Here is a 13,685-nt window from a genome sequence, read left to right on the forward strand (position 1 = left end):
ACTATTTGATACTCCCTAGGGTTAGTTTTCTGGTAGACTAGGGTCGTGGAGTCACTGCACCCACTCCAAAGGCTCAGGGCTTGATCTCAAGTTTTGTGTGGCTCTATATATTCTTTTCCACTGGCCAGGTACTCCTGTCCACTCTCAGCTGGTGTTCTGCATGCACTTCTGTGTCTTCCTGATGTATTCCTGAAGGTGTATTCCTGATGTATCATGGAGAGAGATGTATTCCAGGTCCACCTACTCCTCCGCCTTCTTGTTATCTGCTACTAGTACTTCTAATACTACAGAAGATGAGCCCCCACATTTACCAGGTCCTCAACTTCCCACTTCTTTGCCATGAGTGCCCAACAACCAACCTCCTGAAAGAGGTTTCACCCTCCTAGATCCCCAGCAAGCAGTATTACTTGGGCTGGACAACTTTGAAATCAACACTCCACCCTGCCCTCACAAGGCACTGCAGTATCTCAGTCATCAATGCCCTCTCAAAGGTGGCACTCCACCCCACATACCTGTCCCCACTCTCTGACACAATGGTCAACCCACCTTTGTCATCAAAGACTCCATCTCCCAGGACCACTAAGTCACCTGTGAGCTGACAGATTCTCTGATCTCTCCAATTGTGTGGGGCAGACTTCACCTACTCTGCTGCCTGCTACCCACAGTGCCCTTTGGTACAACACAACCTTTAAACAAGAGCCACACCCCCCAACTCTAAACCACCTGGCCCACCCACTTTATCCTCAACACAATGGACTTATGACAACTCGCCATCTTCTCCACCCCTTTCACAGCACCTGCATCTTCCATCCCTTCTGCTCTCACACACTCACAGGCCACCCATGTCCCTATGGCAGAACTAAGGGACCACTGAGAGCACGAGCCACCCAAGTGGGTCTGCAGTAGACCTTGAGTAGGCTCAGCCAGAATAGATGGGCTGATGGCACTGTGTCCCCAGGTTGGAACTGTCTCTCTGGGGGATCTTGACCCAGGATCTTCAGGGTCATGAAGGTCACTGACCTCACTGCTTTCTGTCTCTGGTTGTCTACTCCACATCCCCTCCTACACCTTCTGCCAATGCCAGGCTACCAGGATCCCCCTTCATGCAGGAAACCACCCCACATCCAGGGACAGAAACCAGCATGGATGGTGCATGGAGTCTCTGCAATTCAATGATGAAGCTGGAGCTCCTCATCACAGGGAGCTCTGGCCTGGGTGACCCAGCCTACAGGGAAGGAGGCAGCCCAGGGAAGGGTGTACTCTTGGGAGCTCTGGTAGCTCCAGCCCAAATGCAGGGCCATGGGTTCGGTATCACAGGAGGGGAGAGATGACGATCCCTTCTTAGGAAAGCATTTATCAGATGTGAATTGGGCAACTTAACAATTACTTGCTGAGCACCTGTAAAATGTCTTATGTTATCTGGGCTCTGGTCCAAGTTTACGTCCTCCAAACCACATTTCTTGAGTTTGTAGTATATTTTTTTGGTCAAGGATCACTTTCAGCATTTATGTTATTTACTGAGCATCAATAATATCCTAATATGGTATAAAATGTCTTTTCCACCATACTAGGTATATAGTATAAAATGTCTTTCCCTTCCACAACACTATGTTTTAACCTGTTAAAAGGAAAATAGTTAATCCCTGGAGGTCCAATCCTTTAAGCATCTGTCCATTCTAAAGATAAGCACAACTTCTGGGCTACATCATGATTTCTAGACATTTTATCCTCTAATCTTAAAATACTGGCCTCTCTCCGCACAGGTCCCGTCCATCTCAGTACTGACCTGCATATAATAAAAAGCAATGCACGGTATATAAAAGCTTTTACCTCAAGAAGTATAAAAATTCCCAAAACTAAATAGGATTTCCAGTGACACTTGAAGATTGCTTTCATTAAAGAAGGCTCCCGCGCATCTTTCTCAGCTCTCAAAACTTCTTGATCCCAGTACCTGTGATGAGAAACAAAGTACAGTAAAGAACAATGTGTCCACCAGACAAAACAGGGAGGTGGCAGACTGGAGGAAAAGACTTTACTACAGGGCACTCTGTGGATGCCCCATAAATGCTGGCTAATGGCTCACTGGATGCCTGAAAGATGAGCGTGCAGGCCCTGCAGGACCAGGAAAACAGGCCTTGAGGGAAAAGTCTCAGTCTCAGGAAACAAGTTCCTGCCAAGCCTTTGCTGGATTCACAGGGTCGTGAGCAGCTCAGGAGAGCAGACACCCTCCTCCAAGGACCCCACCTCGAGGGACAGAGTTCAGCCTCCAGGGTCTTGGCTGCAGGTTCTCTCAACTTCCACAAATGCACAGAGAATATAGGCTCCCCAGCTTCCAAAGTGTGTTAAGCCCAGGGTCAGCCTGAGGGGGGTAAGTGTGATGTGTCAGGGGAAGGAGGCTCAGGAGAACCCAGAGGAAAGCAAAGCTCCCCACAACACAACTTTAGCCACACGTGGAAATTCTCAGTCTTTCTCCCCTTCTCCCTGCTGCCTGTGCTCACCCTTGTAGTTCTTCTCCAAGGTGCTGGGAGTGATCTTCCGGAAGTACGGAGTACATGTCATCTTCTTCTAATCTTCGTTTGTAACCAATTTTAAACAAGGGGTTTAGCCAACTGTTAAAAATTAAGAGAAATAGAGAGTCACAGATATACGAATCACACATATCTAATTAAGTTCTAACTCTTGAGCTTTGTAAAAAAAAGAAAAGAAGAAGGAGAAGAAGAAAGAGAGAAATGGAAAAGGAAGAATCGATATAGTGAAAATGAGTATACTACCCAAAGCAATCCACAGATTCAGCACAATCCCTATTAAACTACCAATGGTATTTTTCACAGAACTAGAAAGCAGTCGTATCTTCCACAGATGGCAGCCCACCAGGCTCCGCCATCCATGGTATTTTCCACAGAACACTGGAGTGGGTTGCCATTTCCTTCTCCAATGCATGAAAGTGAAAAGTGAAAGTTTCTCACAGAATCCCATAGGACAAATCATTTCAGAATATGTATGGAAACACAAAAGACCTCAAATAGCCAAATCAATCTTGAGAAAGAAGAATGCAACTGGAGGAAACAACCTGCCTGACTTCATATTACACTACAAAGCTACAGTCATCAAGACAGTATGGTACTGGCACAAAGGCAGAAATATAGATCAATGGAACAAAATAGAAAGCCCGGAGATAAATCCATGCATCTATGGACACTTTATCTTTGATAAATGAGGCAAAATTATACAATAGAGAAAAGACAGTCTCTTCAAGAAGTGGTGCTAGGAAAATTGGTAAACTACATGTAAAAGAATGAAACCAGAACACTATCAAACACCATACACAAAAATAAAATCAAAATGAATTAAAGACCTAAATGCAAGACCAGAAAGTATAAAATTCTTAGAGGAAAACATAGACAGACTCTCTTTGACAAATTACAGCAATATCCTCTATGACCCACCTCCCAGAGTAACAACAATAAACAAAAAGGACCTAATTAAACTTTAAAAATTTTGCACAACAAAGTAAACTATAAGCAAGGTGAAATGACAGCCTTCACAATAGGAGAACAGCAAACAAAACAACTGACAAAGAATTAATCTTCACCATATACAAGCAGCTCATGCAGCTCAATATCAGAAAAACTAACCCAATCAAAAAGTGAGCAAAAGACCTAAACAGACTTTTCTCAAAAGAAGACATACAGATGGTTAATAAACACATGAAAATATGTTCAACATTACTCACTGTTAGAAAAAGGCAAATCAAAACCACAATGAGGTATCATCTCACACTGGTCAGAATGGCCATCATCAAAAAATTCTACAAACAATAAATGCTGGAGAGGGTGTGGAGAAAAGGGAAACTTCTTACACTGTTGGTGGGAATGCAAACTGGTACAGCCAATAATTTTGGAGAACAGTGTGGAGATTCCTTTAAAAACTGGAAATAGAACTGCCATTTTGAGTGAGTTAAATTGAGTGAAGTCTCTCAGTCATGTCCAACTCTTTGCGACCCCGTGGACTGTAGCCCACCAGGCTCCTCCATCCATGGGATTCTCCAGGCAAGAATACTGGAGTGGGTTGCCATTTCCTTCTCCAGGGGATCTTCCTAACCCAGGGATCGAACCCAGGTCTCCCGCATTGCAGGCAGACACTTTAAACTCTGAGCCACCAGGGAAGCCCAGCAAACTGCCATATGACCCAGAAAATCCTACTGCTGGGCATACACCTCAAGGAAACCAGAATTGAAAGAGACACATGTACCCCAATGTTCATTGCAACACTGTTTACAATAGCTAGGACATGGAAGCAACCTAGATCTCCATCAGCAGATGAATGGATAAGGAAGTTATGGTACATATATACAGTGAAATATTACTCAGCTATAAAAAGGAACACATTTAAGTCAGTTCTAATGAGGTAGATGAACCTGGAGCCTATTATACAGAATGAAGTAAGTCAGAAACAGAAAGCCAAATCCTGTGTATTAACACATATATATGGAATTTAGAAAGATGGTACCAATGATCCTACATGTTGGACAGCAAGGGAAACATAGATGTAAAGAACAGACTTTTGGACTCAGAGGGAAAAGGCAAGGATGGGATGACTTGAGAGAATAGCATTGAAACATGTATACTATCATATGTAAAACAGATGGCCAGTGCAAATTCGATGTATGAAACCGGGCACCAAAAGCCAGTGCTCTGGGACAACCCAGAGGGATAGGGTGGGGAAAAAATTGGGAGGTGGGTGGATCAGGGGGACACATGTATACCTGTGGCCAATTCATGTTGATGTATGGCCAAAAAACCATTATAATATTGTAAAGTAATTATCATAAAATAAATTTAAAAAATAATTACATATGTGTTTACACACACACACATACACACACATATGTATACACCCTAATTCTATACAATGAGAGGCCCTGGAGTAATTACATATTGGTAGCAAAGAGCATTCCAGTCCTTAGATCTCGGGGTTCTGTTTTTTTAACATACACAATTACATTTCCTTTCTTGTGGTGAGAATTTTTAAGGTCTAATTTCTTAGCAGCTTTCAAATATGCATAGAGTATTACTAACTATAGTCACCACACCAGACATTACATCTCCATAGCTTATTTATTTTATAACTGGAAGTCTGTGCCTTTTAGGACCCTTCACCCAGATCTTAACTTTCTGATACCCTTCTTCTCTAAAAGGAGCCAAGGCTCCTTGAAGAAATAGCTGGTTCCAAGGTTGGGGCAGTTTATGTAAGCACCTGATAATTAGCTTTTTTGATTATAATATAAAAGCCAGACATTAAACTTTGGAGACATCCTTGTCGAAGACAGCCACCTCCAATGAACATGTGCCACCTACACAACTAGATAAAGAGCCAGGCCACCCCACCCATGAAGTTCCCGCTTGGAAAAAGCTCTGGTTGACTTGATAACAGACTATCTTGCTGACTGCTTGATTCTCCCTTCTCACACTTTATTTCCTGCTCTTGTGTTTTAAATTCACCAATAAAGAGTGACAGAGAAGGCAATGGCACCCCACTCCAGTACTCTTGCCTGGAAAATCCCATGGATGGAGAAGCCAGGAAGGCTGCAGTCCATGGGGTCGCTGAGGGTCGGACATGACTGAGCAACTTCACTTTCACTTTTCACTTTCATGCATTGGATAAGGAAATGGCAAGCCACCCCAGTGTTCTTGCCTGGAGAATCCCAGGGACGAGGAAGCCTGGTGGGCTGCCATCTATGGGGTCGCACAGAGTTTGACACGACTGAAGTGACTTAGCATACTTAGCAATAAAGAGTGAACCATCAAAATCCTAGACACCCCACCATCAACCCCCAAAAGGCAGAATCTCAAGTCCAGACTTACTCACATGCCCTCTCTCTATTCAGGACCTGCCTGTGTCACCCCAGGTGTGTCTGGTACCCTCCACGACACGTGAATGAGTGATACACCTCATCATTTCAAAGTCCCCTGATGGGTTGTTGCTGACACATGTCCCACAATCGTAAGAACCACAAGAGCCAGTCAAGCCACAACACTGGCTCCAAAAGGAGAATTTCTGTGGGGGCTGCTCATAACTAGTACAAGCCCTGGTAAGCAGAGCCCCAGGCAATCCCGGCAAAAGCCTCACTGTCTACAGCCTAAGACCTACAGGCAGAGAAAGTCCAAGGAACAGCTTGCACCATAAAATAAGGAAGCCCTGAAAGAGTCATGAGATTGTATAGAAAGGACAGATAAGCCAGCTTGAATGACTTTTGCTAGACAAATCGGGGATACATTGAGAATCAAAACAAATAAGTGGCAATGAATAACAACAAATTAAATAAAGAAAGGATCTCTGAATCCATGTTGTTACATTAACAGGAAAGAAAGGAATGCTCTTGCAAACAGAGGCAAACAAACACAAAAGGAGTGATGGAGTCAGAAAATTATCAATGGAAGTTAAAACCAGTGGGTGAAAGTTTGATGTGGAAGACGGTATCCATATAATCTCAAATTCTCTCTCTGCAAATTACTTATTATAAAAGGGAAAAAAACAGTTAACTATACACAGGATACCCCTCAAACCCTGTTCAAATCCATTAGGCATTATTTAAATGATAATAAAATGTAGAGATAGCCCAAAGATTAACACCATTTTCCTGACCTTGCCAGGGTAAGAAAAATTTCAAGGTAAGACAATAATAACCAGTGAAAGCAGAGATCAAACTTCTTTTATTCCATTATTCCAAGGACAGTATGTATACAGAATTGATGCTCAAGATTTATTTATTGAATGCATGAATGTCCATGAATCATTAAAGAAGCAATAAGAGAAACTGGGCTTCAGCTTTTACAAACTCTGGTAGGTTGGCACCTCCAAAGAACCTCAATCCAGGAGACAGAAGACTGGATCCTAATCCCAACAGTGGCCCTGAGGACCCAGGGCCTCAACTGTGCCCCCTCCTCCACTTCTCCACTCCAGGTCAGCATCTCAGTGACAATTACTATGTCTTACTATGTCTCAATTTCCTTCCAAAACAAAAGTATATAAGTCAGTGAGCTTTACCACTAAACAGGTTTGAAACATGTTAGGCCATTTATCCTACAGTCATTCCCCACAGAAAACACTCAGAATTAGCACTGGGATGTGCCCAGATGATGACACTTCCCCCCACACTAGTGCAGGAAGAAAAGAGTTCTGGAAATTGTTTGCAAAATTACATGAATGTCCTTAACAGTGCTAAACCATATGCTTAAATATGGTCAAGATGGTAAATTTTATGTTTTGTGCATTTTTCCACAATTTAAAAAAATGTAATGAGAAAAAAATTGCACATGATGTACCTCAGTTGGAAATCTTCCTGTGTTAGAGTCTAGACTTTGTCACTTTCTGGTTGAATGACCACAAACTAGCCACATAACATCTCAGTATTGGCCTCTGGAAACTGAGGAGAACATGTGGAGATAACACCTCCCAAGGCTGCTGAGGGGATCACCTGAGAAGACAGTGTTGCTCTAAACAGGAAAACATCTCACCAGAAAAAGAGCAGCTGTCACCACGACAGAGATCCTGAGTAATCCCACTGGGCCCCAGTAGAAAATCTCTGATAACTTTGACAGATGCAGTTACAATGACAGAGCCCAACAGGAAGAACAAAGACTCTGCTTCTTTCCTGGCAAACAGTCAGTGAAACGCCATGGAATCTTTGTTTAACAGACCTGCCAACTTTCTTTCCCCTCTATAATAGTGATCTCTTTCCCTGGCCCTTTGAAGACTTGCATGTAGCTCTCCATAGTTGTAAACCTCAAACTATAATTCTCTGCTGATCCCATAAGCCTATCTTTGCCAGAGAAATATCTGATACCCTCTTTGTTTCATGTCAACAGAGAGAAAGGGGGTCAATATGTTTGGGGGACCCCTGGAAGACTCAGGCAACTTTGACACATCTGAATGGACTGTAATTGACACCTCTCAGGATGATGAGGTAGGATGATGAGGTAGGACGATCAAGATCCCCAAAAATCAAGAAAAAACTACAAGAGATAAAATTTTTAGGCAGATTAGTTTTCCACAAGGACACACCATACCTCTGGGATGTTCTACACCTTGCTTGAGACTGTAGTTATTGTATAAAATTACCAAAACTCAACAAACTAAATGCTTACAGGAAACAGGTCAAGACCAGAAAAAGCACCTGGCAGAGCTCACCCAGCCTCCATCTACAACATGTGGATCTCTCACTGTTAATGAGGAACAAGTGGTATTCTGGAAATGGTGCAAAGAATCCTAGCTTGAAATTAAACATTTCTATGTATTCACAATCATTAGTTACTGACGGCCTAACAGCACCAACCTCCCTAAACCATCTCAGCACTAGGCCGGTTCATATCCCCCTTCATGTCAGCTTCTCTGACAAGAGTTTCTGGAGAGTCTGACGACGCTAGTGGCAGTTTCCACACCCACACTCCCTTTGCAAGGGGACAGTTTACTGACTGAGATGTGGCCAGTGTCAGTGGAGTAAGGATGTAACCATTCCCTGATGGCCAAATGCATCTGGTCCAAGACCCCGCTCCACCCTCATCTCTGGGGATAGGTCCTGCACTAACCCCCAACCTGCTGCTTCTGGGATGGGGGTGGTGGTGGGAGAAATGCAGAGCACAACCCCAAGGCTGCAGTGCAGGACAGTGGGGACATTGCCAGGGAGAGTCTCAACAGACTGGGCATGGTTCAAAAATTGTGCCACTGATTTTCAATAATGGGAAAAAGGAAGAGTCATTCAGCAAACCATGATAGGAATATGGGCTGTTTGGGAAAATGAGGTCTATCTTATACCAAATACTAATATATATATATATATATATATATATATATATAGTTGTCTTTATTGTTAGAAATTAAATAAGAAAAGAGAGCCAAAATAGAATGCTTACAGAGATATAGAGGATTCTAGGATTTTAAAAAAGACATATTACAAAAGCAATAGGAGAAGCTAAAAAGAAAAGTTCAATATAATTAATTATATCTAATTTAAAACCTCTAAAGAACAAAGGAAAATCTGAAAAAGTATTATATGCACTATTGCAAATTATTCAAATATAAAAATGCCTCATAGGAAAAAATGTCTACGAAGAGACAATTCAAAGAAAGACAAATAGTCAATAAAGTTCCAACTCTAAAAATCAAATAAATTCTTATTAAAACTGATATTGGACTTCCCTGATGGTCCAGTAGTTAAGAATCCATCTGCTAATGCAGGGAACACAGGTTTGATTCCTGGTCCAGGAAGATTCCATGTGGCATGGAGCAACTAAGCCCATGAGCCACAACTACTGATGCCCACTCGCCCTGGAGCCTGTGCTCCATAAGAGAAGCCCGTGCACCACAACTAGGGAGTAGCCCCCCGTCACCACACAACTAGAGAAAAGCACGAGAGCAGCAATGATGACCCAGCGTGGACAACAATAAATAAGTAACTGCTTGACATTTTTAACCTCAGTCCCATTAGAAATGTAATTCAGGTACTCACAAATAGCAATGAAATAAACACACAAGCAGTTTTTAAGAGGGCAAACCTGATGGAACAAAATTCGGCTTTCACCAGTTATTCTACTTCTAAGAAACAGCCAAATTATCAGTGAGTGTACGTGGCTAATAGAAATAAACTTTTATTCACTTCTTCTTCTATAGTTTTCATTTTATTGCAGAAATTTCTAAAATCCACAATAATTACCTATAGCCATAACATATGCCTTCTCTTTGACCCTAAGTCCCACCTGTGCTGTGAAAACACTAAAACTCCAGTGAGGTCATTTGTATAAAGACAGTAAGCTAGTTACTGGCATCATTTCCAAGTTTAGAAAGCAGGTGAAATATGAGAAGAAAAGCAAACACCCAATGAGAAGATGAAAACTCAGTTTTTCTCTACAAGGCGGACTTTGTCTCTGGGCAGTACTTCCTGCCTGGGCTCATGTCAGCTTTCCCCAGGGCAGCGAGTGGGGAACACAAGGAAATCACGAGGGTACCTCAGACTTTACGTACAGGCTGGAAATTGTGTTCAACAACTAACTTCACAAAGTCTGGACCCCTTTTAAAAGTTAACATTGAAGTAGTAATGCCAGTGGGAGGGGTGGCTGAAAGCAGAAGCCAGTCTCAACCTTCCATCAGAATCACCTGGAGCTTATTTAACCCCCACCCCCAGAATTTCTAACTTTACACAATTGGTCTAGAAAGAGTATAGGGGGGATTTGCATTTCTAACAAACTCCCAGGTGATGAGGATGAGCAGGTCTGAAAGCTCTGAGAAGAGCCACCCTAAAGCTTGATTATAGAGATGGTTCACGTGCATCATCTCCAACAGCAAGAACTTTAAGAACTTGCCTTGAGAGACTCCTGCCAATAAGACCAAAGGTGTGTTTGGAATCGGCTTCTCTGTGCATTTACAAACAAGTACACAAATAGAACCTACTCGATACAGCAGTTACATACACAGGGAGCCAGACTGCCTGGTTCGGGATCCAACTCTTTCACTTTCTAGCTGTGTGCTGGTAGACAACTCACTCAACCTCTCTGCTTCAGCAACTTCAAGTGTGAAATAAGAGGTAATAGCTTCTCTCCTTCCAGCAGGAAAACTGGAAATGGGTGTCTACCAAGATCAATGAGAAGTCTTTATCTTCCCATTTTCACACACACATTTTGAAAATCCACAGACAGAAGGTGCCTGGAGAGTTGCTTGCCCTGCCTTAAGCAGATGTTTGACTATTTCAGTATTATTTAGAGTAACCACACCCACATTCCTTCTTCTAAGCCCCTCTTTCCTTAAGGGCCGCCAAGTGACCGAGAGATGTAACTACACACTGAATACACCACCATCAGAACAAGTATAGGAGCTCCCATTCCCTGGGGATCCCTTAGGCTGTCCCATAAAAGAAGTATCAGACTTTGTGGAAAAGATGAATGGGTTAGGTTCCAGAAACAAAAGACCTAATAATCACCAAAGAGGGATTAAAATCCAGAGGTTCCGGCCTGCCTAGTTAGTTCAGTTGCTCAGTCGTGTCCGACTCTTTGCGACCCCATGAATCGCAGCACGCCAGGCCTCCCTGTCCATCACCAACTCCCAGAGTTTACTCAAACTCATGCCCATCGAGTTGATGATGCCATCCAGCCATCTCATCTTCTGTCGTCCCCTTCTCCTCTTGCCCCCAATCCCTCCCAGCATCAGGGTCTTTTCCAATGAGTCAACTCTTCTCATGAGGTGGCCAAAGTAAAGTACTGGAGTTTCAGCTTTAGCATCAGTCCTTCCAATGAACACCCAGGACTCATCTCCTTTAGGATGGACTGGTTGGATCTCCTTGCAGTCCAAGGGACTCTCAAGAGTCTTCTCCAACACCACAGTTCAAAAGCATCAATTCTTTGGTGCTCAGCTTTCTTCACAGTCCAACCCTCACATCCATACATGACCACTGGAAAAACCATAGCCTTGACTAGATGGACCTTTGTTGGCAAAGTAATGTCTCTGCTTTTGAATATGCTATCTAGGTTGGTCATAACTTTCCTTCCAAGGAGTAAGCATCTTTTAATTTCATGGCTGCAATCACCATCTTCAGTGATTTTGGAGCCCCAAAAAATAAAGGTCCCAGCTATTAGATGAAGACTTCAGGTAAGAGCTTCAGCTCTCTGCAGCGTTTTTCATTGGTGTTTGCTCACAGTTCAGGGACCCTTCAGCAGTTTCAGGACCAAATGATTCCTGGGCAGGACCATCTGCATCAAGACCATGCACTGTTTCTCTGAAGGCTAAAGATTTGCATAAGACCCCACAGGTTTCAGGGACTACATCCCCAAGGTTTAGTCCTCAAATGTGGAAGTGGAGATATTCACAACAGAGAAAGGGGCTGTTCAAATACATACTCCAGTCCTGGCTGTGTGTCCCAGGCAAAAGCAAAACGTGTTCAAGAATAGTATCCCCATTCATTGCATTAAAAACAAGTGTTTTTACACACATGAAACTTGTCACAAATAGATACCAGGAAATGCAGTGAGAGATGTACAGGGAGAGAGGGAGGGAGGAAGGAAGACATTGTCATAGGCACAGTGACGAGGGAGCCCGGTGCAGGCGGAACTCAGCTGTCACCTAAGGAATATGGGGAAAATGGGGACGTTCTTGGACGATGGTAACAGTGCAGGGCACTAACTGGATAAAGGAAGCTGTTCATAAACTGCTTGCTTAGGGGAAAAATAAGGATGCCGCTTTAGTTCAGAACTGCGAATTCCTGAGCAGTACTGGGGAAGCCGGCTAAGGATGGAGTGTGGGTGTGTGATATCGGGTGTGTGGGGGCTGGTGGAGGATGTGACTCCCCTTGGGCAGCCTGGGTTCTCAGCTTCCCTGCCTCCTGCTTCACACGCTTCCCCGTCCTACTAGGGCCTAAGGAGTTTGCTGGTGGGGCAGCACAGCTACAAGTCAGGGAGCCCCACCACGAGTTCCCTCTCCCGGGCTCGCCAGATGCCAGGGACCACGTGGCCCCACGGGCTACAAGCAGCCAGGTGCCCAGGGCGCCAGCGGAAAGCGCTCCCTCGCCCCGACCACCCCCCTCCTCGGTCCCCAAAAACGCAGCGGCGGCGTCAAGCACCCGCCCCACGACGGCGGAGGTGCCACAGCCCAGGCGGGCTCTCACCAGAAGAACAGGCGCGAGCAGAAGTTCGCGTCCTGCAGCGGGTTGGGCTTCCGCATCTTGCCGGCGGGGGCTGCCGTGGACCGGGGTCACGCTGCTCTGGTGATAGAGCTGCTTCTGGAGGCGCCGGCGGGGAGGCTGGAGGCTCAGACACAGCGCGGTCCTCTCTGGGGGAGACAGAACCACCTGCTTCAGGGAGTGGAGCACAGGGCGGGCCGCCCGCTCGGTGCCTCTGCCCCTGGGGCCTGGAGTCGGGAGCGGTGGGGGCAGCAGGACCAAGGGGCAGCCAGCCGGGCTCTGCCGGGGGCCGCGCAGGTGTGAGGCGAGGCTGCAGGCGCGCTTGATGGAGCCACTTAGGGAAACTGCGGCACCCAAGGCACCGGACAGAGGCGCCTACGTTTGGGCACCGGGCTGCAAATTCTACCAAAGGGCGCGCTCTGAGCCCGGGCCCCCACCCAGAAGACGGAGAGGGAGGGGCAGGCTGCATCAGAAACGTTCCCTCAGCTGTGATGAAGACCCAGAGAAAGCTGGTACAAGGAGATAGCAGCCCTTGCTCTGGGCACTCTGCCCTCATCAAGACCAAATAAGGGTGCTACAGGAGGGTGTCCAGCTTTAATGGAGCAAGGACCTTGTGGGACCTTCCTGGGCTAGACCCCACCCCATGCCCTCTACCTGCCTCTTGTTTGTGCATGCAGTGCTCACTCAGTCCTGTCCGACTGTTTGTGACCCCATGGACTGTAGCCCACCAGACTCCTCTGTCCATGGGATTATCTAGGCGAGAATACTGCAGTGGGTTGCCATTTCCTCCTCCAGGGGATCTTCCTGAACCATGGATCTAGCCTGAATCCTGCTTCTCTTTGCATTAGCAGGTGGATTCTTTACCACTGAACCACCTGAGAAGCCCCTCTTGCTTGGAGAAAAGCTTTAATCTCCAGGCCTCCTATGAGCCACAGGAGGCTGGCTCAAGAATTAATGATTGAAAGAATATGAATGTGTAGTAACAACAACAACAAAATATTAAACCACAGCTCAGCCATAG

The 13,685-nt window shown here is 45.0% G+C and overlaps 1 protein-coding gene across 1 annotated transcript in view; it reads right to left on the reverse strand.

Moving 5' to 3' along the window:
* Positions 1-12,719, reverse strand: part of LOC133243937 (ATP-binding cassette sub-family C member 4-like) — a 63,116-nt gene extending 50,397 nt beyond the window's left edge. The window contains exons 1-3 of the mRNA XM_061410645.1: positions 12,650-12,719; positions 2,499-2,609; positions 1,831-1,951 (exon numbers count right to left, since the gene is read on the reverse strand). Coding sequence (XP_061266629.1) covers positions 1,831-1,951; positions 2,499-2,609; positions 12,650-12,705 — 288 coding nt within the window. The 5' untranslated portion in view covers positions 12,706-12,719. The remainder of the gene's footprint in view (positions 1-1,830; positions 1,952-2,498; positions 2,610-12,649) is intronic.
* Between the last annotated feature and the right edge of the window lie 966 nt (positions 12,720-13,685).

This window comes from Bos javanicus, unplaced genomic scaffold, assembly GCF_032452875.1.
Source record: "Bos javanicus breed banteng unplaced genomic scaffold, ARS-OSU_banteng_1.0 tig00001600_1, whole genome shotgun sequence".
NCBI lineage: Eukaryota > Metazoa > Chordata > Mammalia > Artiodactyla > Bovidae > Bos > Bos javanicus.